Genomic DNA, 18,196 nt, shown 5'->3' with positions numbered 1-18,196 from the left:
GAGCCCACCTCACTGACATTCCATAGTGAGTTTATTGTTGCTATTCGCGTCCATTTTCTCTGCCCTTTCTTTCATATTCTCTTTACACAACCCAGAAAAACAGAGTTGCCTATAAGCCAAAAGTAGATCTTTCATCTCCCATTTCGACGCACTTGCACAACCAGTGTAAAGGTTCTCATCTTCTTTAATCTTCTTTCATTTTCTATTTCAATTTCCCTTCATCAATACCCATATAACACCTCTCTTCCCAGAAACCTATTTCATGTCTCTCCCTCGTCTGAACTCAGATCGTCACCTAGGGCCAGTGAGCACAAATCTGGGGTGGAATAACCGTTGCTAACATCGGCCAAACTACCGTATAAGGTAATTTTCTCGTGTGGCTTTGGCTTCGTATCTGTTGCTTTGTTTGGACTTGATTTTGAATAAACCTAAGGAACGGACTTACTCTAACTTGCCTCTGAAAATATTAGGAATTTCTGGGTTTGTAATGTTTAGCCATATTTCCCACAACAATATTCATGCAATCAATGAGTTTTGTTGAGTTTGGGTTCAATGTTATGTATGCTATTTGGGTTAGATAAATTTGGATGGGTATGTTGATTGTTTGAGTTTGGGATTCACCTATGAATATATACATTCTTCACTCTTAAATGGGGGTTAGTTATAGTTCAGACTTTTAGAATATTTAACAAGTTGTGTTCACCCGTGAACTGAAATAAGGATTTGTAACGGTAATATCAAAGGACTAAAACTGATTTAACAATGCACTGAAAATGGGTCCCACAAAATCACTCTATTTATCAAACTGCCACTGAAACTTAGTTTTCGACTTTTGAAAACACAAAGATTTTGTTCCTGGTTTCCATCACCCAAACTCAAATTTTTGAGTTTTGAGTGACGAAAACAACACTCAAAAACCAAGCCAAACACTTTTTTTTGGGTCCCATGATATTTGGATTATGGTTGATGAAAATTGAGTTATATAACTCAGTTTCCATCATATCGAAATAGCCTCTGAGTATCCTACACAATGTGACCAGTCAGTCATAAATTAATGGAGATTATGACAAAGCATAACGATAGCACATTCAACAATAATAAAAAATTATAAGAAAATAATAACAATAAATAGTTTAGATCCTCTAGTCTAGAGTACTTATAGCAACTAAAATGCTATTTATTACCTGAATTTCCAAATACATTTGTTTAAATGCAATATAAATTAAGCCAGTGTATCATATTTTGGCAAATTCAATAGTGTTCTTTCCATCGTGAGCCTTGCTGAAGAAATGCTTGAAGTAATCTGAGAAGACAACATGCTTGTATATTGGTGTCTCTCCACTTGCTAACACTTCAGGTAGAGGTCCAATAGTGGCATCAGATCCTGGGTTCACAAAAAAAGGGATTGAAACTCTATTCTTGCTTCTGTTTGCAATTGCCCTGTGCTCAATGCTTTTGTACTTGTCATTGCTCATTATTTGTAGTACATCCCCAATGTTGATGACTAGTGCTCCATTGACGGGGGGGACATGGATCCAGCTATCCTTACTAGTTCCTCGCACGTAAAGTCCACAGGTATCATCTTGAAGAAGGATTGTTATGGTTGATATGTCGGAGTGGCGGCCTACTCCGGCAGTGAGCTCAGGGTTTGGACAGCAGGGATAGTAATTTAGGCTAAGAATTGGTGAAGCCATTAACTTGTATTCTGTTGTCTTGTCGATTTCTTTCACACCAAGTCTCTTTAATAGCGCCTCTAGCAGCCTTTTGGTCAAAAGTTCAACCTTTTTCACGTATTCTAGCGCTTCTTCCCTACATGGTTTAAAAACAAGATTTCACAATTCTATAATTTTAACCGAAATCATGTTTTGAAAACACGATTTCAATTTATGTGACAGTGTATAATGAGTACGTAATAAGGAGTGTGTGACTATCATTATTCTTTGACTAATCCACAATGAGTGAGGTTTCTCTATTCCAATAAATACCAATGAACTACAAGGCAATTTTTTGGGGTGGTGTTATAAGTGTTGGCTAAAAGACCTGAAGCTAGAACTTCATGAATCATACGAGACCTGAAAACCAAACGACTGGACAAACCCTTGAGATTGTCTTCCTAAAGATCTTATAGCTTGCCAAAAATCAACTCGTTTGAATGAGTCTAAGACATTAGATAAAGTCTCATTTTTTTATTATAATGATCAATCTCCAACCATTGACAACCTTTAACTAAGTTTGGTCAGATTATATTTTAGATTAATTATCAATAACTGAAGTTAAACATATGAAGAAATTTGCCTTCTTCTCGCTAATTAACGTCAAAGATTTTAACAACCATGACTTAAAAAGGGTTTTTTTTTTTTTTTTGAGAAACAACTTAAAAAGGTTTTTAATTCAAGCCGTTGGCGTTATTTTGGGACCAAATATAAAATGATATAGAAAGAGGGGTGCAAAGAGAGGAAAGAATAGTTAAAAATATTATCAAGTTGCCCCTGTTTCCAAATTATACCTTGGGGGAGCTGGTATTTCATGCGCGAGGCGCATGAGAGATTTTTCAATCTTGGGGAATTTTAATTACTGATGAGATTTTTCCATCTTGAGGAATTTTAATTACTAACGATTTATAATTAATCTTATTCCCACCCTCATGCTAGTCATATATCGAAGTGAATAATATTTTTGTCTCAATATGTGTTTCATTTCTTCATTTCTAAACTTAGGTTATTTTATAAGAAAAATAACAAGAAACAATATAACAGGTTTTGATTTATATAATATAAAGTGAAATATCACTTTATTTAAAATTCTAAATAAAGTGATATTTTGTATACCGATCATGGCTTTAATTTAAAAGGCACTAGACTATCCAGTTTAACGAGAAATTAGACTATTTTTCGATTCTTTGACCGTTTCGATTTTTAAAACCATAATACCAAAAAATGAAAACAATAAAATCTTAGCGTGAAATGTAGAGAATCCATAACATTTTTATTTACAAAATCATGAATCTCATATTCATTTCTCATCATATGTACTATATATAAGAGGATTTTTTCTTACAATTGAACTTTTATGTGGTTCAAAAATACCTTTATTAATAAATGTCATAAATGTTAAATAACAAATTTCATATTAAATTAAAAAAAAAACTTCTTAAAATTTAGAATTTTTTTCTCTTTCACGTTTAAAAAAAAAAATTACAATTATAGCTTATTTTTAAGATTTATCATTTTTATTTGTTTAAAAAAAAATCTAAATTATAATAGACATAAAAATTAATTTTTTCCTCAAAAAATAGAAGAGCATAACAGGCTAGTGAATTATGTGTAACTCACTAAATTATGCCTTGATCAAGTTACTTAAATAAAGAAAAGCTAAAGAGCCTTACTTGCATACAGGAGGCCAGAAAGCAGAAGCCTGATCCTCAGAAACCCAAGAGAGTCTAAGGAAATCTTTCCATTCCAGGACCTTCTCTGCTTGAGGACTAAAGCTTGTAAACAAGCACACAGCCTCGGAAGGAGAGTTTTCTTTTAGATACTTCTTTCTTTCTTCAGATGGTAGCTGAAAGAAGCTATGAGCTGCGTTCTTCAAATTTTCTAGAACCTCCAAAGGCACCCCATGATTGACTATCTGGAAGAAACCCCATTTGCTAGCAGCATCACAGATTGAATCTACTACCTTTGGGTCATCCCAGTTTGAGACATCGATGATGGGAATGGAATTCTCCGGTTGGAATTTGGTTGGGTCTAGTCTTTCTTCAAGAGGTTGGATGTAAGGCTCTGGAACAGTTTCTAGGCCTGTATCTACAAGACCCTTTACTCCGTTCCCTTTGTGCACCACAAAATCAATGACATCGGAGGAGGAGGAGGAGATTGGCGGAGACATTGGGTTGTTGATTTGTTGGGAGGAGAGGAAAAGGAGCAAAGGCTATATAAATATTGACAGAAGTGGGTGTAATAGTGTGCATGATACCTGGTTGAAGTATTGACTAGTCAATATTGACAGCAACAGTGGGTGTAATAGTGTGCAATACTTCAACCAGGTGGGTGAAGTATTGACTAGTCAATAGTGTGCAATACTTCAACCAGGTTGAAGTATTGCACTTTGCTCCTTTTCCTCTCCTCCCAACAAATCAACAACCCAATGTCTACTTTAACATTCTAAAACTTATTGGAGCCAATGAAAATAACTTATTGGAGCCTTTTTTTTATTCTACTTTAACATTCTAAAACAATTTTACATGTTCCTCCAACCCAAGACAAGTGTCTTGGTACGAAATAGGAAAAAATAAATAAGGGTTAATTTCACTTAATCCACTTGTGGTTTAAGGTAGTTGTATTTTTTCCACTTGTGATTAGAAAGTATCACTTTATCCACCTGTAATTAATTTTATTGCAAAAAAGTAACTCACCTACCTATTCATCATTGAAAAACCAATTAAAACACATCAAAACATAAAAGAGAAGCTAATAAACCTCTTGAGAAAAACTTTGTCACTATGGAGAAATTCATGTTCAATAGAAGAAAATTCTTCAAAAATTATTTTGATTGAAGTGTTAGGGTTTTAACTTTTAATACTAATACAAGATATTGGGATCTTTGTTGGTGAGGAGTAAGAAGATCCCATTGCTATTCGTCAAAAGTAAGGTTTCTTTGAATTTCAAAAATTGATGTAAGTAAAATTTGAAATTTATGATTTTATTTGTAATTTGTTTTTATTTTGGTAGGCATTTGAATGGTACCGCCTTTTCCGCATTTTCTTCCTATCCCCTAATAGCTATGGATTAGTTAGATACCATATTGATTATGGTCCCTATGGATTATGTTGCTAGGTTAAAGTTTGAAAATTTTAGGGTTTTGTTTTGTTTTAGGAATCTTTTTGTTGTGATTACATGTGCTGATTTTTTTATGAGTGATCAAGCAATAGGGTTTTGCTTGATTATTTAGTTAATAACCTGAATGAATCATTCAATACCATGATATTTACTTTTACTTTCATTGGCAAACGAACTATCAAGAAGTTCATTGTTCATAATTGAGTCTAAAGGGTTAGCTCCTATTATGAAATTGTTAATTATGCAACATGCTAAGACTACGTCCACTTGTGTTGGGAATGACCCATGACCAAATGGTCATTGGTAGTGCATAAAGAAGAATGGCAAAGTGATAGGCCAAAAAACTAATTGACTCTTTGTGATAAATTAATTGATTAATTAGCCAAGTTTATTAATTAATCAAATTAACATGCAAACACATGGTAGCACAAACAAATCATCAATAAACTAAGTATGCAACGGAAAATAAATTTGACACGGTGATTTGTTTACGAATGGGGAAAACCTACAAGGCAAAAACCCCACCGGGTGATTTTCAGGTCATCACTCCCGAAATTCCACTATTATCACAACAAGCGGTTACAAGTAAATGAATCTTAGTACCTTATACCAACCTACAGTTGAACCCTTACCTCAATACCAATTGGACTTGTTCTATAGTGACAATTTCTCCTTTCGATGCACGACTCCCAGTACGTGACTAACCAATTGCATGGATCCTAGTACGCGACTTTAATCACCAACTAGAGAAAGTTGTTGGCTGCAAAGTTCTTCCGTTCATCCCAACGATGAAGATCAAGAAGATGCTTGGTCATAAAACCCTATGGTGCACAAACACAGCAACTTCTTCAAGAACAATGAATTAGGGCAAATTCTATCTTCGGTCACAATTTGCTTTAACAAACTTTGCTCAACATTTGTGTAACTTGTGAACACTTTGATGACCCTTAAAGTAATCATTTTATATGTCTAGGATTGTGAGAAAAGAAAACCTAAAAACATAAAACCGGATTGGAGTCAAAACAGAACTAGAATTCTGTTTTTCATAAAACTCGACAGATACCTGTTTGTCGAGATGCTGTCGAGCCACGGGGCTGGAACAGCTTCTTAAGCTCGATGGATAGCTAGCTGTCAAGCTTTAATGACAGGCACTTCTTCAACTTGTTTCTTGGACAGACTTGCATATCTTCAACACTTGATCTTGAAACACAGTTTCTTGAAATATTAAACACATCCTAGATCTACCCAAATACAAGTAAAGTGCATTTTGTCAAAAGATTAGCCAATTACATAAAATAGTGACATATGTTCCTAACAAGTGAATCACTTATGTCATAACAGATCGAATAATTCTTTGTTATTTTTTCATGGGTTGTCACTAAACTCTTTCAAATGGTAATGAACACCACGATAAGGGGGGATAATTCCTTTTTGAACTCCATAACCATCATCATCAAGATAATATCTACCTACACGTTTATAGTAAAAAAGGAAAAGAAATCACTCCCAAAGCTAGTATCCATAATTAAATAATTTTCTAGTCCTATAATACCATTAGGATTTTTTAATCCCCTTTGCCTAGATAGTGCGTTATTTATGATATGTGAGACATGTGCACTTCCTTCCCAACTAGCTAATACATAAGTGAATTTTAAGTCAAAGGTAGCAGTAGCGAGGATATTTTGTGTTGTTCCATCCCTTCGGCCTCGAAACCTTCCTTGAATTTGAAGTGGAATAAATGCACGAACATGAGTTCCATCAATCGCTCCACACAATCCTAATTGCGATCAATATAAGTTACATTCATTTTACATCTTTATACGTACAAAAAAGGGAAAATGAAGCCTTTAAAACTTACCTTGAAATAGGGGCTAAACCTGTTGCCATTCCTTATCTCCAAAGGTATATCTTGGAGAAAGTAAGAGAGATGAAACACTTTGAATTGGTATAATATATATATATATATATATATATATATATATATAACCAAAGCTTAGAGAAAATCCAGTTAGTTTTTAATTAAATTCTCAATTTTGCGCCACGTGTCCCTTTTTTTTTTTTTTTTTGAGAGAGATTCAACTTATGGCGTCAGCTCCTGATGATAACTCTTTATCATCAGACCAAGATACCAATCAGTTTTTGGTGTAGGTGAGGATTGAACCTGTACGCGCCGGAAATGAGGCTGTTGGGCTTAACCTCACTTGGGCTCACAATTTACTTATAAGGCGGGCTTAAGATTTCCTACTTTGGGTCATTCTCGGCACAGAGACTCAACATAGTTTATTCTCTCTCTTTCTGAATTGCTGTTTTGCTCTCTTCTCTATCTCTTTTGTGAACCTCTCAACCACCCCTTTTCCTTCCCCAACTTCTCCTATTTATAACTCTAAATTAGGGGAGAGATCATGATTACTGCCATAGTTAGTGCAATTGAAGGTCCAATATTATCTGTTGTAAGTGGATGTTTAGGTGAGAGTGGAATGCAGCAATTGTGGCTTTGGAACTTGGTTCCAACTCAAGCGAATATGCCTGGTAGTGATGTTTCCTGGAAACTGCCGAGCATGCTATGGTATGTTCGGATTTCAGTTTTTCTTTATTATTAGGGCATTTTACGCCGAGCAGTGGTTAGGTGACGAGACTTGGACTTGTAGTTTGTGAATGTAGAATAAAAAGGGATTGAAAAATTGGGCTGTGCTACTGGGCTTGAATCCAAGGCCCAATTGGATCTGGGCACCTTGGTGCCGTACATTAGCCCCTCCTTGATTCATGCCCAGCTATCGGGAAGAATCAAGGAACCGAAAAGGCATTCACTTGTTTTGGGAGTTTAACAGTTAGAAACTTGGGTGGTTACGACATCTCATTAATGCTCTTCTCAAAAGCTATTCTGGGGCGCTAGGTTCAGTTGTCATTATTACCTGACGGTTCATGAACCGAGGCAACGTGCGTGTCGGTTATCATTGGCATTCGTAGGGTTTTTGTGAATCGTGCCTATTTATTGCTGATTAAACGTTTCTCTGTCCTCTTTTGCTTCTATAAATAGTTCACCTCAAAACGTTCTTTCACTTTTTTACTTCCTTCTTCCTGTGTTTACTCTCTACCGAGCATTCATCTGAGCGCTTACTCACCAACTCAGAGACCCTTCCTTCCTTAGAGCCCAAAGTAAGTTCTCTACCCCCTCCTTTTACTTCAGCTTCTTTCTTCGAGTTTCTTCTTTCAGTATTAGATTTCGAAATGGGTTATTCTTTTCTTCTGGATACCCCGGCGTCTTTAGCCATCTTTAGGCAAAAGTTTGATATCCCCGGTGATGTGGAAGTGGCTTACTATCACGAGAGCGAGATTGCTCTCCACAGAGGGCATGGTACTGCTTTCTTCCCCCTAATGGAAATTCTAAAGGGCGGGGTTAGGTTTCCCGTGGACCCTTTTTTAGTTGACACACTTAGGTATTATGGGTTGTGCCCTGACCAACTCCCACCCAATTTTTACTGGGTAGTTAGTTGTGTCAGTAAGTTGAACCATACATTTGATTTACAGTTAGATTACCATGACATAAACCACATGTACAGTCTTTGTGGGAATAAGACTACCAATTATTACTTAAAAACTAGGGATACACGGGTACGACTGATATCATGCCTACCTGATTCAAATAGGAACTCAGCTGGGGAGTTCATCCGGGTGCGCGGCAATTGGTTTGCCAGAGAAGTTCCCTGCCCCCTCTCATGGCATGAAGTGGGTTCGTACCCATCTCTAAATTAATCGTATTTCTAATTGCAGTAGTTTTATCTTATTGGTTACTAATATTGTATCTTGTTCTCTTGCATGAACGTGTATATATTCTTTTTGCAGAGGGTAAAGTGTTCGTCCCAGACGTCAGGACAGTTCACGTCAGGGACTTGAATTTTATCCTTTGGTCCAAGATATTCGTGCATTGGGACGGATAGCTCCGAGCATCACATCTGATCCTCGGGGTCGAACCGGTTTATTTCACCTGGCAGTCTTTCAAACAAGCGTTGTTGGTTGACAGCCCCCTTTTGTCATACATAGACGTTCGACACGTGAATTTTCTGCCGCCGAAGCTTACAGTCGGTGAAGCGAGGGAACTGGGTAAGCGATACACTTGCTTAGATGAGCTTGCGCCACTGTGGGATGAGTCTGCGGAGCGTGTGTCCCGGTGTCTCCGAGAGCTCTCCCATGAACTTGTCCAAGAAGAAGTTCTCGTCCAAGAACTTGCTTAGCTCGAGGACCCTGTTGAACTCGAGGCTCCCGTAGAGGAAGCCGAGCAATTTGTAGTTGACATAACTGATCTTTCAGACACCGAGCCCTTCCTCAGCGAAGATATGGTGACCCGGAAGACCATGACCATAGACCGCTTCGTGCCCGGCGCGAGGCAAGCTGCGCAGTAGCCACCCTCCCAAAGCTAAACTCAAGCACCTCCTCCTCCACCTCCTCCTCAAACCAGACGAGTCCAGAAGAGGCAGAGGGCTGCCGAGCAAATGCCTACGGATCCGGGAGAAGCAGCAGCTTGGACTCCTCCCCGACCAACTAGAGGCATTGTCATCCATGAGCCGCAAACCCAAGTTGGGTCGAGCGTAACGTCCTCCTCTCAAGCCTTGCAGGCGTGGAAGCCTAAATTTCTGTTGGACGGCAAGCCACTTCCTGCAACTGCTTGTGTGCAGATGTGGGAGAAAGGTGAAGGGGGCCGCATTGCTCAAACCTTGGCAAAGGGCCTCCTTTTGCCTTATGATGTACACACCTTTGAAGAATGGTCGGAGGAGTCCATGGGGCGTTGGCTACAGTGGCATACTATCGCGGTAACCCTTTACTTACTAATTTTTTATTGTGCTTTACACATTTATTATTTTCCATTTACCTTTCATTTTGTTACTGTACTAATTTTTGTTTTTGTTAGGCTGCTTAACTGGCCCATATTTTGGATGGCCGCGCCAAGGAACTTGCTGAGGAGGCTGACTGGGAGAGGGAGGCACGGGAGACGGCTGTTAAGATAGCTAAGGAGAAAATAAAGGCAGTTGATACTGCTGAGAAAAAAGCTGCTGCCGCGGAGAAGAATAGAGCATTGACGGAGAAAAGGTTTGCGGAACTCTTGGCTAAGCAGAACGAGACGGATGTTAAGCTAGCCGAGGCAATTAGCTTGAACACTGCTCAAGTCGAGGAACTTGCCGACCTGAGGGTGGCTTTGGAGGCTTGCGAGGAGAAATGGTACAATGAAGGGTTCGCTGATGCCGAGAATTCTGCGGAGCCAGTTATGAACCAAGCTTGAAGGTTGGGTCTTGAGGCTGGGTGGTTCGCTACTCTACAGATTTTGGGGGTCCCCGAGGATTCCCCTCTGAGAGATCCCGGCTAGATTCCTTTCCTGAACTCAATCGCTGCAGCCTAGGACCCCCGGTGCCCATTGACGAGGAGGAAATAGCAAGTATGAGGGAACTGGTGGAACAGATTGATGCACATGCAGAGCCGGATGAGATGGAAGCCACCAGCATCACCTGGTGGGGACCTGCATTCTCCCGTGGCTGACCAGCAGCAGACCGAGGCAGCAGATCAGACCGGACCCTCCGTTCCATTAAGTTAATTGCCGAACCGACTCTTTAATGCTTTAATTTCTTTTTATTGCATTTTAATACTATTTCTTTTTCGGTAAATTTGCGTATGTCATCGGGCTGTGGTGACTGAACAATTTATTTATTTCCTAGGGATGACCCATATGCAGTTGCCGGGTTTGGCGATGAGACATTGATTCTACTTTTCTGTTAACTTTATTTGGATGGTGATTTACTTGTCGTGTGTTTGCTTTGATCATGCCCGTGAATGCTTGGTTATTACTTTGTTCCGTATTGTTTTCTTCCCCTCTTTTTTGTTGTTGCCACTTATCTTCTCGCATGTATGGCCGGGAATGACTTGCACAGTGGGATAAATCAAGCCCCCATATATTGTGTGTTTTATACAACACATATTTTCTTTCTTAAGAAGATGAACAACAAGATGCCTCATGCTCTGGCATAAGGTTCCCACCTGCTCGGCGATTTTGATTGAACTGAGAATAAGGTTTCTGCCCTTAGAATTTTTTTTATAAGGATAAGGTTTCCCCTGCTCGGCGATTTTGATCTAACCGAGAATGAGGTTTCTGTCCTTTGAATTTTTTTATATGAATAAGGTTTCCACCTGCTCAGCGATTTTGATTGAACCGAGAATGAGGTTTCTGCCCTTAGAATTTTTTTATATGAATAAGGTTTCCACCTGCTCGGCGATTTCGATCAAACCGAGAATGAGGTTTTTGTCCTTAGAATTTTCTTATATGAATAAGGTTTTCGCCTGCTCGGTGATTTTGATTGAACTGAGAATGAGGTTTTTGTCCTTAACGTAATCCATTAATACTAAATATGCAATTAATTAATACTTAATGCACAATAATGAAATTGAATATAGCTGGAACAAGGAACTTCATCATTATATTGACTAGAGCGGTGTACAAGATTTAGACTTACGTTTCCGTGCACGAATGGTTATTGGTAAAACTTCTTTAGGTTGTGGACATTCCATGGCCGGGGGAGTGGCCTCTCATCAAGGTCTTCTAAATAGTACGCTCCCACGCCTGCAATGGCAGTAACTTTGTATGGTCCCTCCCACGTTTGAGCTAACTTCCCTGCACCTACGTCCCACATGTTTCCCACAACTTTTCTCAACACCAAGTCTCCAGCACTGAATTCCCTAACTTTTACATCTCGGTTGTATCGTTGGGCAAGTCTTTGCTGGTATTCTGTGAGCCATACTGTTGCTGCTTCCCAGCACTCTTTCAACCAATCCAAGTGCTCTAGCATTAAACCATCGTTCTGGATGGGGTCAAATCCTGCGACTTGTGCACTGCACAAGTTTACTTCGGTCAGTATCATGGTTTTTGCTCCATACATTAAGGAGAACGGAGTCTCCCTTGTGGACTTCTGGGGGTTGTACGGTAAGCCCACAAAACGTTAGGTAATTCATCGGCCCATCTTCCTTTTGCCCCATCCAACATTCTCTTCAACCCATTCAAAATGGTCTTGTTTATTGCCTTTGCTTGGCTGTTGCTTTAGGGATACACCAGAGTAGAATACCTGTTTTTGATGCCGAGATCGTTGTAAAAGGTTCAGAAAGCTTTGCTGTCAAACTGTAGCCCATTGTCTGATATCAGTAAGTCTGGCACCCCGAATCTCGTGACTATGTTCTTCCATACAAACTTCTTCACGTCCATATCCCGGATATTTGCCAGGGCCTCGGCTTCTGCCCATTTTGTGAAATAATCAACCGCCACCAACACGAATCGATGGTTACCTGTTGCTCGGGGGAATGGGCCGAGGATGTCTAGCCCCTATTGTGCAAATGGCCATGGACTATTGATGGGGTTTAAACGACTTGCTAGCTGGTGGACCAGAGGAGTGTGTTTTTGGCATTGTTCACATTTCCGCGCATATTTCGCTGCATCCTTCTGCATCTGTGGCCACCAAAACCCTTGAGTCATCGCTCTGTGTTCTAACGAGCACCCCCCAACATGACTTCCACACACCTCGTCATGCAGCTCGGACAGAAGTTCATTTACTTTCTTGGGATGTAAGCATAACAGGTACAGACCTCCAAAAGACATCCGGTACAATTTGCGATCTACTGACAACCAATACCGGGAAGCCACCCGACGAATCTTTTCAGCCTCTTTTTCATCGTCTGGAACTCTATCCTCGGCCAAGAAGTCAATGATCGGGTCCATCCAGCACGGCCTGGTTGTTGAAATCACAACGACGTCGACCCCAACCAAGTACAAATATCTTCCATACCGATACTTGGCTCCCTTATAAATTCTACTTTGATAAGCCAAGGAACCTCATCGGTCATTGATGAGGCTAATGTGGTTAGTGAGTCAGCGTGTCTGTTTTGTGCCCGGTTGACCTGGGCCACCTTTATTGTTCCGAACTTGCTAATGATTTGCTTAGCTGTGCTCAGATAGGATTTCATTTGAGAATCCTGAGCTTCAAAGCTTCCCTAGATTTGATACACAACTAGCCGAGAATCCGAATAAATCTCCACATCCCGTGCGCCCAGGCATAAAACGGTCCTCAATCTGGCACGTAAGGCCTCGTACTCTGCCTCGTTATTAGAGGCTCTGAACCCCAATTTGAAGGAATGCTCCAGTCGTATACCCTTTGGAGTGATTATGACAATTCCGGCTCCGACCCCCATAGCACTTGAAGCGCCGTCCACAAACACCTTCCACGGGCGACTCTCTACATTACAGATTATCTTCCCGTCGTTCTTAGGGGAGAACTCTACAATGAAATCAGCAAGAACCTGCCCCTTCATTGAGCTTCGCGGCCTATACCTTGTGTCGAAGGAACCTAGCCAAGTCCCCCACTTAGCTATTCGGCCCGTGAAGTCTGACATTTTTAACAACGACTACAAGGGATACTCGATCAGGACGAACACAGTATGAGCCTGAAAGTAATGCAGTAGCTTCCTTGTTATGTGCACCAAGGCCAACACTAACTTCTCCAAGGGCAGATATCTCGTCTCAGCATCTACCAAAGTTTTGCTTATGTAATACAACGGTTGCTGTATTCCTCGGTCCTTCAGTAGCACAGCGCTTACGGCGTGATCGGACACCGAGAACTACATGAATAAATTTTCTCCGGAATATGGGGTCATTAACATGGGCGCTTGCGTCAGATACTCCTTCAGATCCTGAAAGGCTTTGTCACACTCCTTATCCCATTGAAATCCTTTCCACTTCTTCATAAGTTGATAAAATGGACTGCAGCGATCATCAAATTTGGAAATGAACCGATTAAGTGTAGCTAACATCCCAGTTAATACTTGCATTTCTTTGGGATTGCTCGGCGGTCTGAGGCAATTCATGGCTTCGATCTGGTCGAGGTTGACCTCTATCTCTCGATTAGAGATCAGATATCCCAAGAACTTACCAGCCCCCACGCTGAAAGTGCACTTCTCAGCATTTGGGCATAGCTTATGTTGTCGAAGTACCTCAAACAATCCCCAAAGATCTTCTACATGTCGTGCTTCCTGTTTACTCTTTACTACCATATTGTCAATGTATACTTCTACTGTGCACCCAATTTTTTCTCAGAACATCCTTGTCATCATCCGTTGGTACGTGGCTCCGACGTTCTTTAACCTAAATGGCATTATGTTATAGTGATAGTTTGCATCCGAGGAAATGAATGCTGTCTTTTCTCGGTCCTCGGGTCCCAGGGCAATCTGATGATACCCCTGAAAGGCGTCCAAGAAGCTCATCCTCGTGTGTCTGTATGTAGCATCTACCAATTGATCGATCTTTGGCAATGGAAACGGGTCTTTAGGGCATGTCCGGTTTAAGTCTGTGAAGTCCACACAAACCCTCCACTTGCCATTCTTTTTCTTCACTACCATTGTATTTGCTAACCATTCCGGGAAGAATATTTCTCTTATCACCCCAACTTCCTTTAGCCTCTAAACTTCTAACTTGACCGCGTCAACATGCTTTTTCGATGCTCTTCTCGGCTTTTGCTTCTTCGGGGGGAATGATGGGTCCACGTTGAGCTTATGGACAATGAACTCGAGGTCTACTCCGGGCACTTCGTACGGACTCTATGCAAAGACATCCACATTCTACAAAAGGAATAACAATATTTCTACCTTATTTCGGTCTTTCATGCTCGTCCTTATTTGGAAATACTTGTCAGTGTTTGGAAAAATTTTGACCTTCAAAACCTCCTTGGCACAACTTGCCCCTACTTTCGGGGCTTCTGTAATTGCTATGAAGATGCTCTTTCGGTGGTTTCCTTTTGTTCAACCTGCTCGCCTTTCCACTTGACCACGGCGACTAGGCACTACCTAGCCACTTGCTGGTTTCCTCGTACCATGGCAACTCCATGCTCGGTGGGAAATTTAACTTTCACATGCAGGGTGGACGGAACAGCCTTCATTGCGTGAATCCAAGGTCTTCCCAGGATTGTCGTGTACGGGGAGAACGATTTGACTACTATGAAGGTCACCATCACTTCCTTGCCCTCCATATTCACCGAAAAAGAAATTTGACCCTCGGGGATCACCACTCTTCCGTCAAATGAGACCAATGGCGTATCATACTTCATCAAGTCTTGATTTATTTATCCGAGCCCCTCGAACAAATCTGGGTACATTACATCGGCTCCGCTTCCCTGGTCTATCATCACCTTTTTCACTAAGAAGCCGCTTATCCGCGTTGTTACTACCAATGCATCATCATAGGGTTGGATCGTTCCCTCCAAATCTTCCTCGTCAAAAGAAATTACCAGCCGGCCAACTTTCATCCTCTTTCCGAGTGATTGTCTTTCTGTACAGGTTTCTTTGGGCATCACTGTTAACAATCCTCTTTTGGTTATGGCTCCACCCTTCGGGGCAGCATGGATGACCTCGATCACTCCCAATGGCAGCGGGAGGGGGTTCCCTTTTTGCTGAGCACCATGGCCGGCATCCCGGTTACCGGAATCCATTACGAACTCTTTCAAATATCCTGCCTTCATTAGTTGCTCCAGATGATCTTTTAATACCCGGCACTGCTCGGTGGTGTGCCCTTTATCTCTGTGGTATGTGCAGTACAAGTTTTGATTCCTCCGAGACGGGTCGCCCCCCATCTTGTTCGGCCACCTAAAGAACGATTCGTTTTTAATCCGGTCTAAAATTTTGTGTACCAGCTCTTTGAACGCCACATTCACCCCTCAAATTTGTGCTTATGGTTCCTGTATCCTGAAATCCTTCTTTGGTCTCGTTGGAAAAACGCCCTGTTGGGAGCAACCAAGCAACGGGGCCTTACCCTTATTCTGCAGCCGATCATCTTCGAGACGTTTATACTTCTCAATATGCCTCATAAGTTGCCTCATATCCTCGAGAGGTCTTTTCGTCAACGACTCCCGTAGTTCAGAATCTTCGGGAAGCCCCATCCTGAAAGTGCTTGCCGCAATCTTCTCATTGCCCCCACTGATTTCATTGTATAGCTCCCAATATCGATTGGCATAACTTTGAAGGGTTTCGTCGACCCTCATTTTTATGGAAAGTAGTGCGTCCACCGGTTGCGGCACCCGGTTACATGTCACGAATCGAGTGCCAAACTCTTGGATCAGCTCGGCAAAACTGCGAATAGAACCTTTTCGTAACCCATCAAACCATCTCAAGGCCGTGGAGCCGAGACTAGAGGGGAACACTTTACACATCAGCGCATCATTGTGTGCATGCAAAGACATCATATGGATATAATGACTGACGTGTACCATCGGGTCCGTTTTCCCATTTTATGAGTTAAACGGTGGCCGTGTAAATTGGCTCGGCAGAGGGGCCTGTTCAATTTCATTTGAGAACGGTGACTGAGTAGCTCTTCGTAAGGCTCGGCTCATTGTGTCCATGGCAACATTGTAGGGTTGTCGTTCCTTCGGGGAATCTGAACCACGGTCGTCATATCTGCGTGAACGTGAACGGTTGCGGCGCTAACGCGTCTCGCGGGAATGCAAGCGGTTCCTATGTCGATGTGATTCTTGGGAAAGTGAACGGTCCCAGAATCATCGGGGATTTTACTAGCTAGAGCTCTCCTCGCCTCGATTTCCCACACTACCATCCCTCCTTTCTCGGTTGTCTTGGTCCCTTCTCTGGCGCCAACCCCTTGCCTCTAACTCCAAATCCCTCTCCAGTCTTCGTAACTACTCTAGCTCTTGGTCTCACCCATCACGTTGCCCGTGCTTTGAGGCACTCGACATTGTTCGGTGAGTCTGGTCTGACCCTTCCCCCAGGCTAGATTCTTCTTCTTCTCGCCCATGCTCCTTATCCTCATGCCTTTTCTACCTTCTTTCCCGCCATGTGGAGTCCCGAGAAGATCCTACCAATTCGTTCTCGGCTTGGCCTCCCGAATGCCCTTCGGACATTTCCCGTGCTTGAGTCTCAATCGAATCACAGCTTCGTAGGATAGCCCCACGGTGGGTGCCAATTGTGCGAGTTGGAAATGAGGCTGTTAGGCTTAACCTCACTTGGGCTCACAACTTACTTATAAGGTGGGTTTAAGATTTCCTATTTTGGGTCGTTCTCGACACAGAGACTCAACGTAGTTTATTCTCTCTCTTTCTGAATCGCTGTTTTGCTCTCTTCTCTATATCTTTTGTGAACCTCTCAACCACCCATTTTCCTTCCCTAACTTCTCCTATTTATAGCTCTAAATTAGTGGAGAGATCATGATTACTGCCATAGTTAGGGCAATTGAAGGTCCAATATTATCTGTTGTAAGTGGATGTTTAGGTGAGAGTAGAATGCAACGATTGTGGCTTTGGAACTTGGTTCCAACTCAAGCGAATATGCTCGGTAGTGATGTTTCTTGGAAACTGCCCAGCATACTATGGTATGTTCGGATTTCAGTCTTTCTTTATTATTCGGACATTTTACATCGAGCAGTGGTTAGGTGACGAGACTTGGACTTGTAGTTTGTGAGGGTAGAATAAAAAGGGATTGAAAAATTGGGTCGTGCTACTGGGCCTGAATCCAAGGCCCAATTGGATCTGGGCACCTCGGTGCCATACAGAACTCTAGATCTCTTATACAACCATCTGAGACTTTACTAGTTGAGCTAACTGAAACCCACCACCACGTGTCCCATTTAATTTTTAATTTTGCGCTAAGTGAATTATTGAGTGTAAAAATCGAAGAGTCCAAATCCAATTAGATTCTAAATTGGATTTTAATTAGAGTCCAATTTTCCGTAACGTATTCATTTAAATTTTTAATTTTTGTGACAATTGAATTATTGGGTGCAAAAATTTAAGAGCGTAAAACCAATTAAATTCTAAATTATAGTTATATATATATATATATATATATAAAATGAGAAATCATTACATATTTTATAAATGTAAGATTTAAAACAAGTGTAAACTTATACTATGTATAATTTGAACATCTTCTAAAAATATATATAATTTTAACAGTATAATTATGATTATTTTTTATTGTATTCATGCATATGCACGGAGTTATTTATTAGTTATTATTTATACAAAGATTTGATCCTATAAATTTAAAAATGATATAATTCACGTGCTTTAAAAAATATATATTAATTACTTGTTTATAAGTTATACAATTTGTAAAATACATCATAAATCAATAGATTTCAATGTCACAAGCAAGTGCTTTTAAAATAAATATTTATTTCATCATTTTCAGTACTATAATAAAATAATTTTTCTTGGAAAAAATAAAATAATGTTTGTGAATATGTCGTTTGAGGTAAGTGCTATATTCTTCTCAAAGAAAGTAAAAAATAAGTGCTATACGACGCACAAGTCATAGCATACTTTATGTGTCTTATATTC

At 40.7% G+C, this 18,196-nt stretch overlaps 3 protein-coding genes across 3 annotated transcripts; all 3 read right to left on the bottom strand.

The window, feature by feature from the left end:
- Window positions 1-1,078: 1,078 nt before the first annotated feature.
- On the bottom strand, window positions 1,079-3,965 carry LOC115981027 (feruloyl CoA ortho-hydroxylase F6H1-3-like). Its single transcript, XM_031103219.1, has 2 exons — window positions 3,386-3,965; window positions 1,079-1,809 (listed from the first exon to the last, which is right to left on the bottom strand). The coding sequence occupies exons 1-2, from the start codon at window positions 3,880-3,882 to the stop codon at window positions 1,236-1,238; spliced, it is 1,071 nt and encodes a 356-aa protein (XP_030959079.1). The 5' UTR covers window positions 3,883-3,965; the 3' UTR covers window positions 1,079-1,235.
- Window positions 3,966-14,974: 11,009 nt separating this feature from the next.
- Window positions 14,975-15,481, bottom strand: LOC115949779. The gene has a single exon (XM_031067059.1). The coding sequence runs from the start codon at window positions 15,479-15,481 to the stop codon at window positions 14,975-14,977; it is 507 nt and encodes a 168-aa protein (XP_030922919.1).
- A 96-nt stretch (window positions 15,482-15,577) lies between these two features.
- On the bottom strand, window positions 15,578-16,087 carry LOC115949772. The gene has a single exon (XM_031067054.1). The coding sequence runs from the start codon at window positions 16,085-16,087 to the stop codon at window positions 15,578-15,580; it is 510 nt and encodes a 169-aa protein (XP_030922914.1).
- Between the last annotated feature and the right edge of the window lie 2,109 nt (window positions 16,088-18,196).

Source organism: Quercus lobata, chromosome 1 (genome assembly GCF_001633185.2).
Source record: "Quercus lobata isolate SW786 chromosome 1, ValleyOak3.0 Primary Assembly, whole genome shotgun sequence".
NCBI classification, from domain to species: domain Eukaryota; kingdom Viridiplantae; phylum Streptophyta; class Magnoliopsida; order Fagales; family Fagaceae; genus Quercus; species Quercus lobata.
The sequence above is the reverse complement of the archived record's forward strand: the minus strand, read 5'-3'. Positions and strand labels throughout refer to the sequence as shown.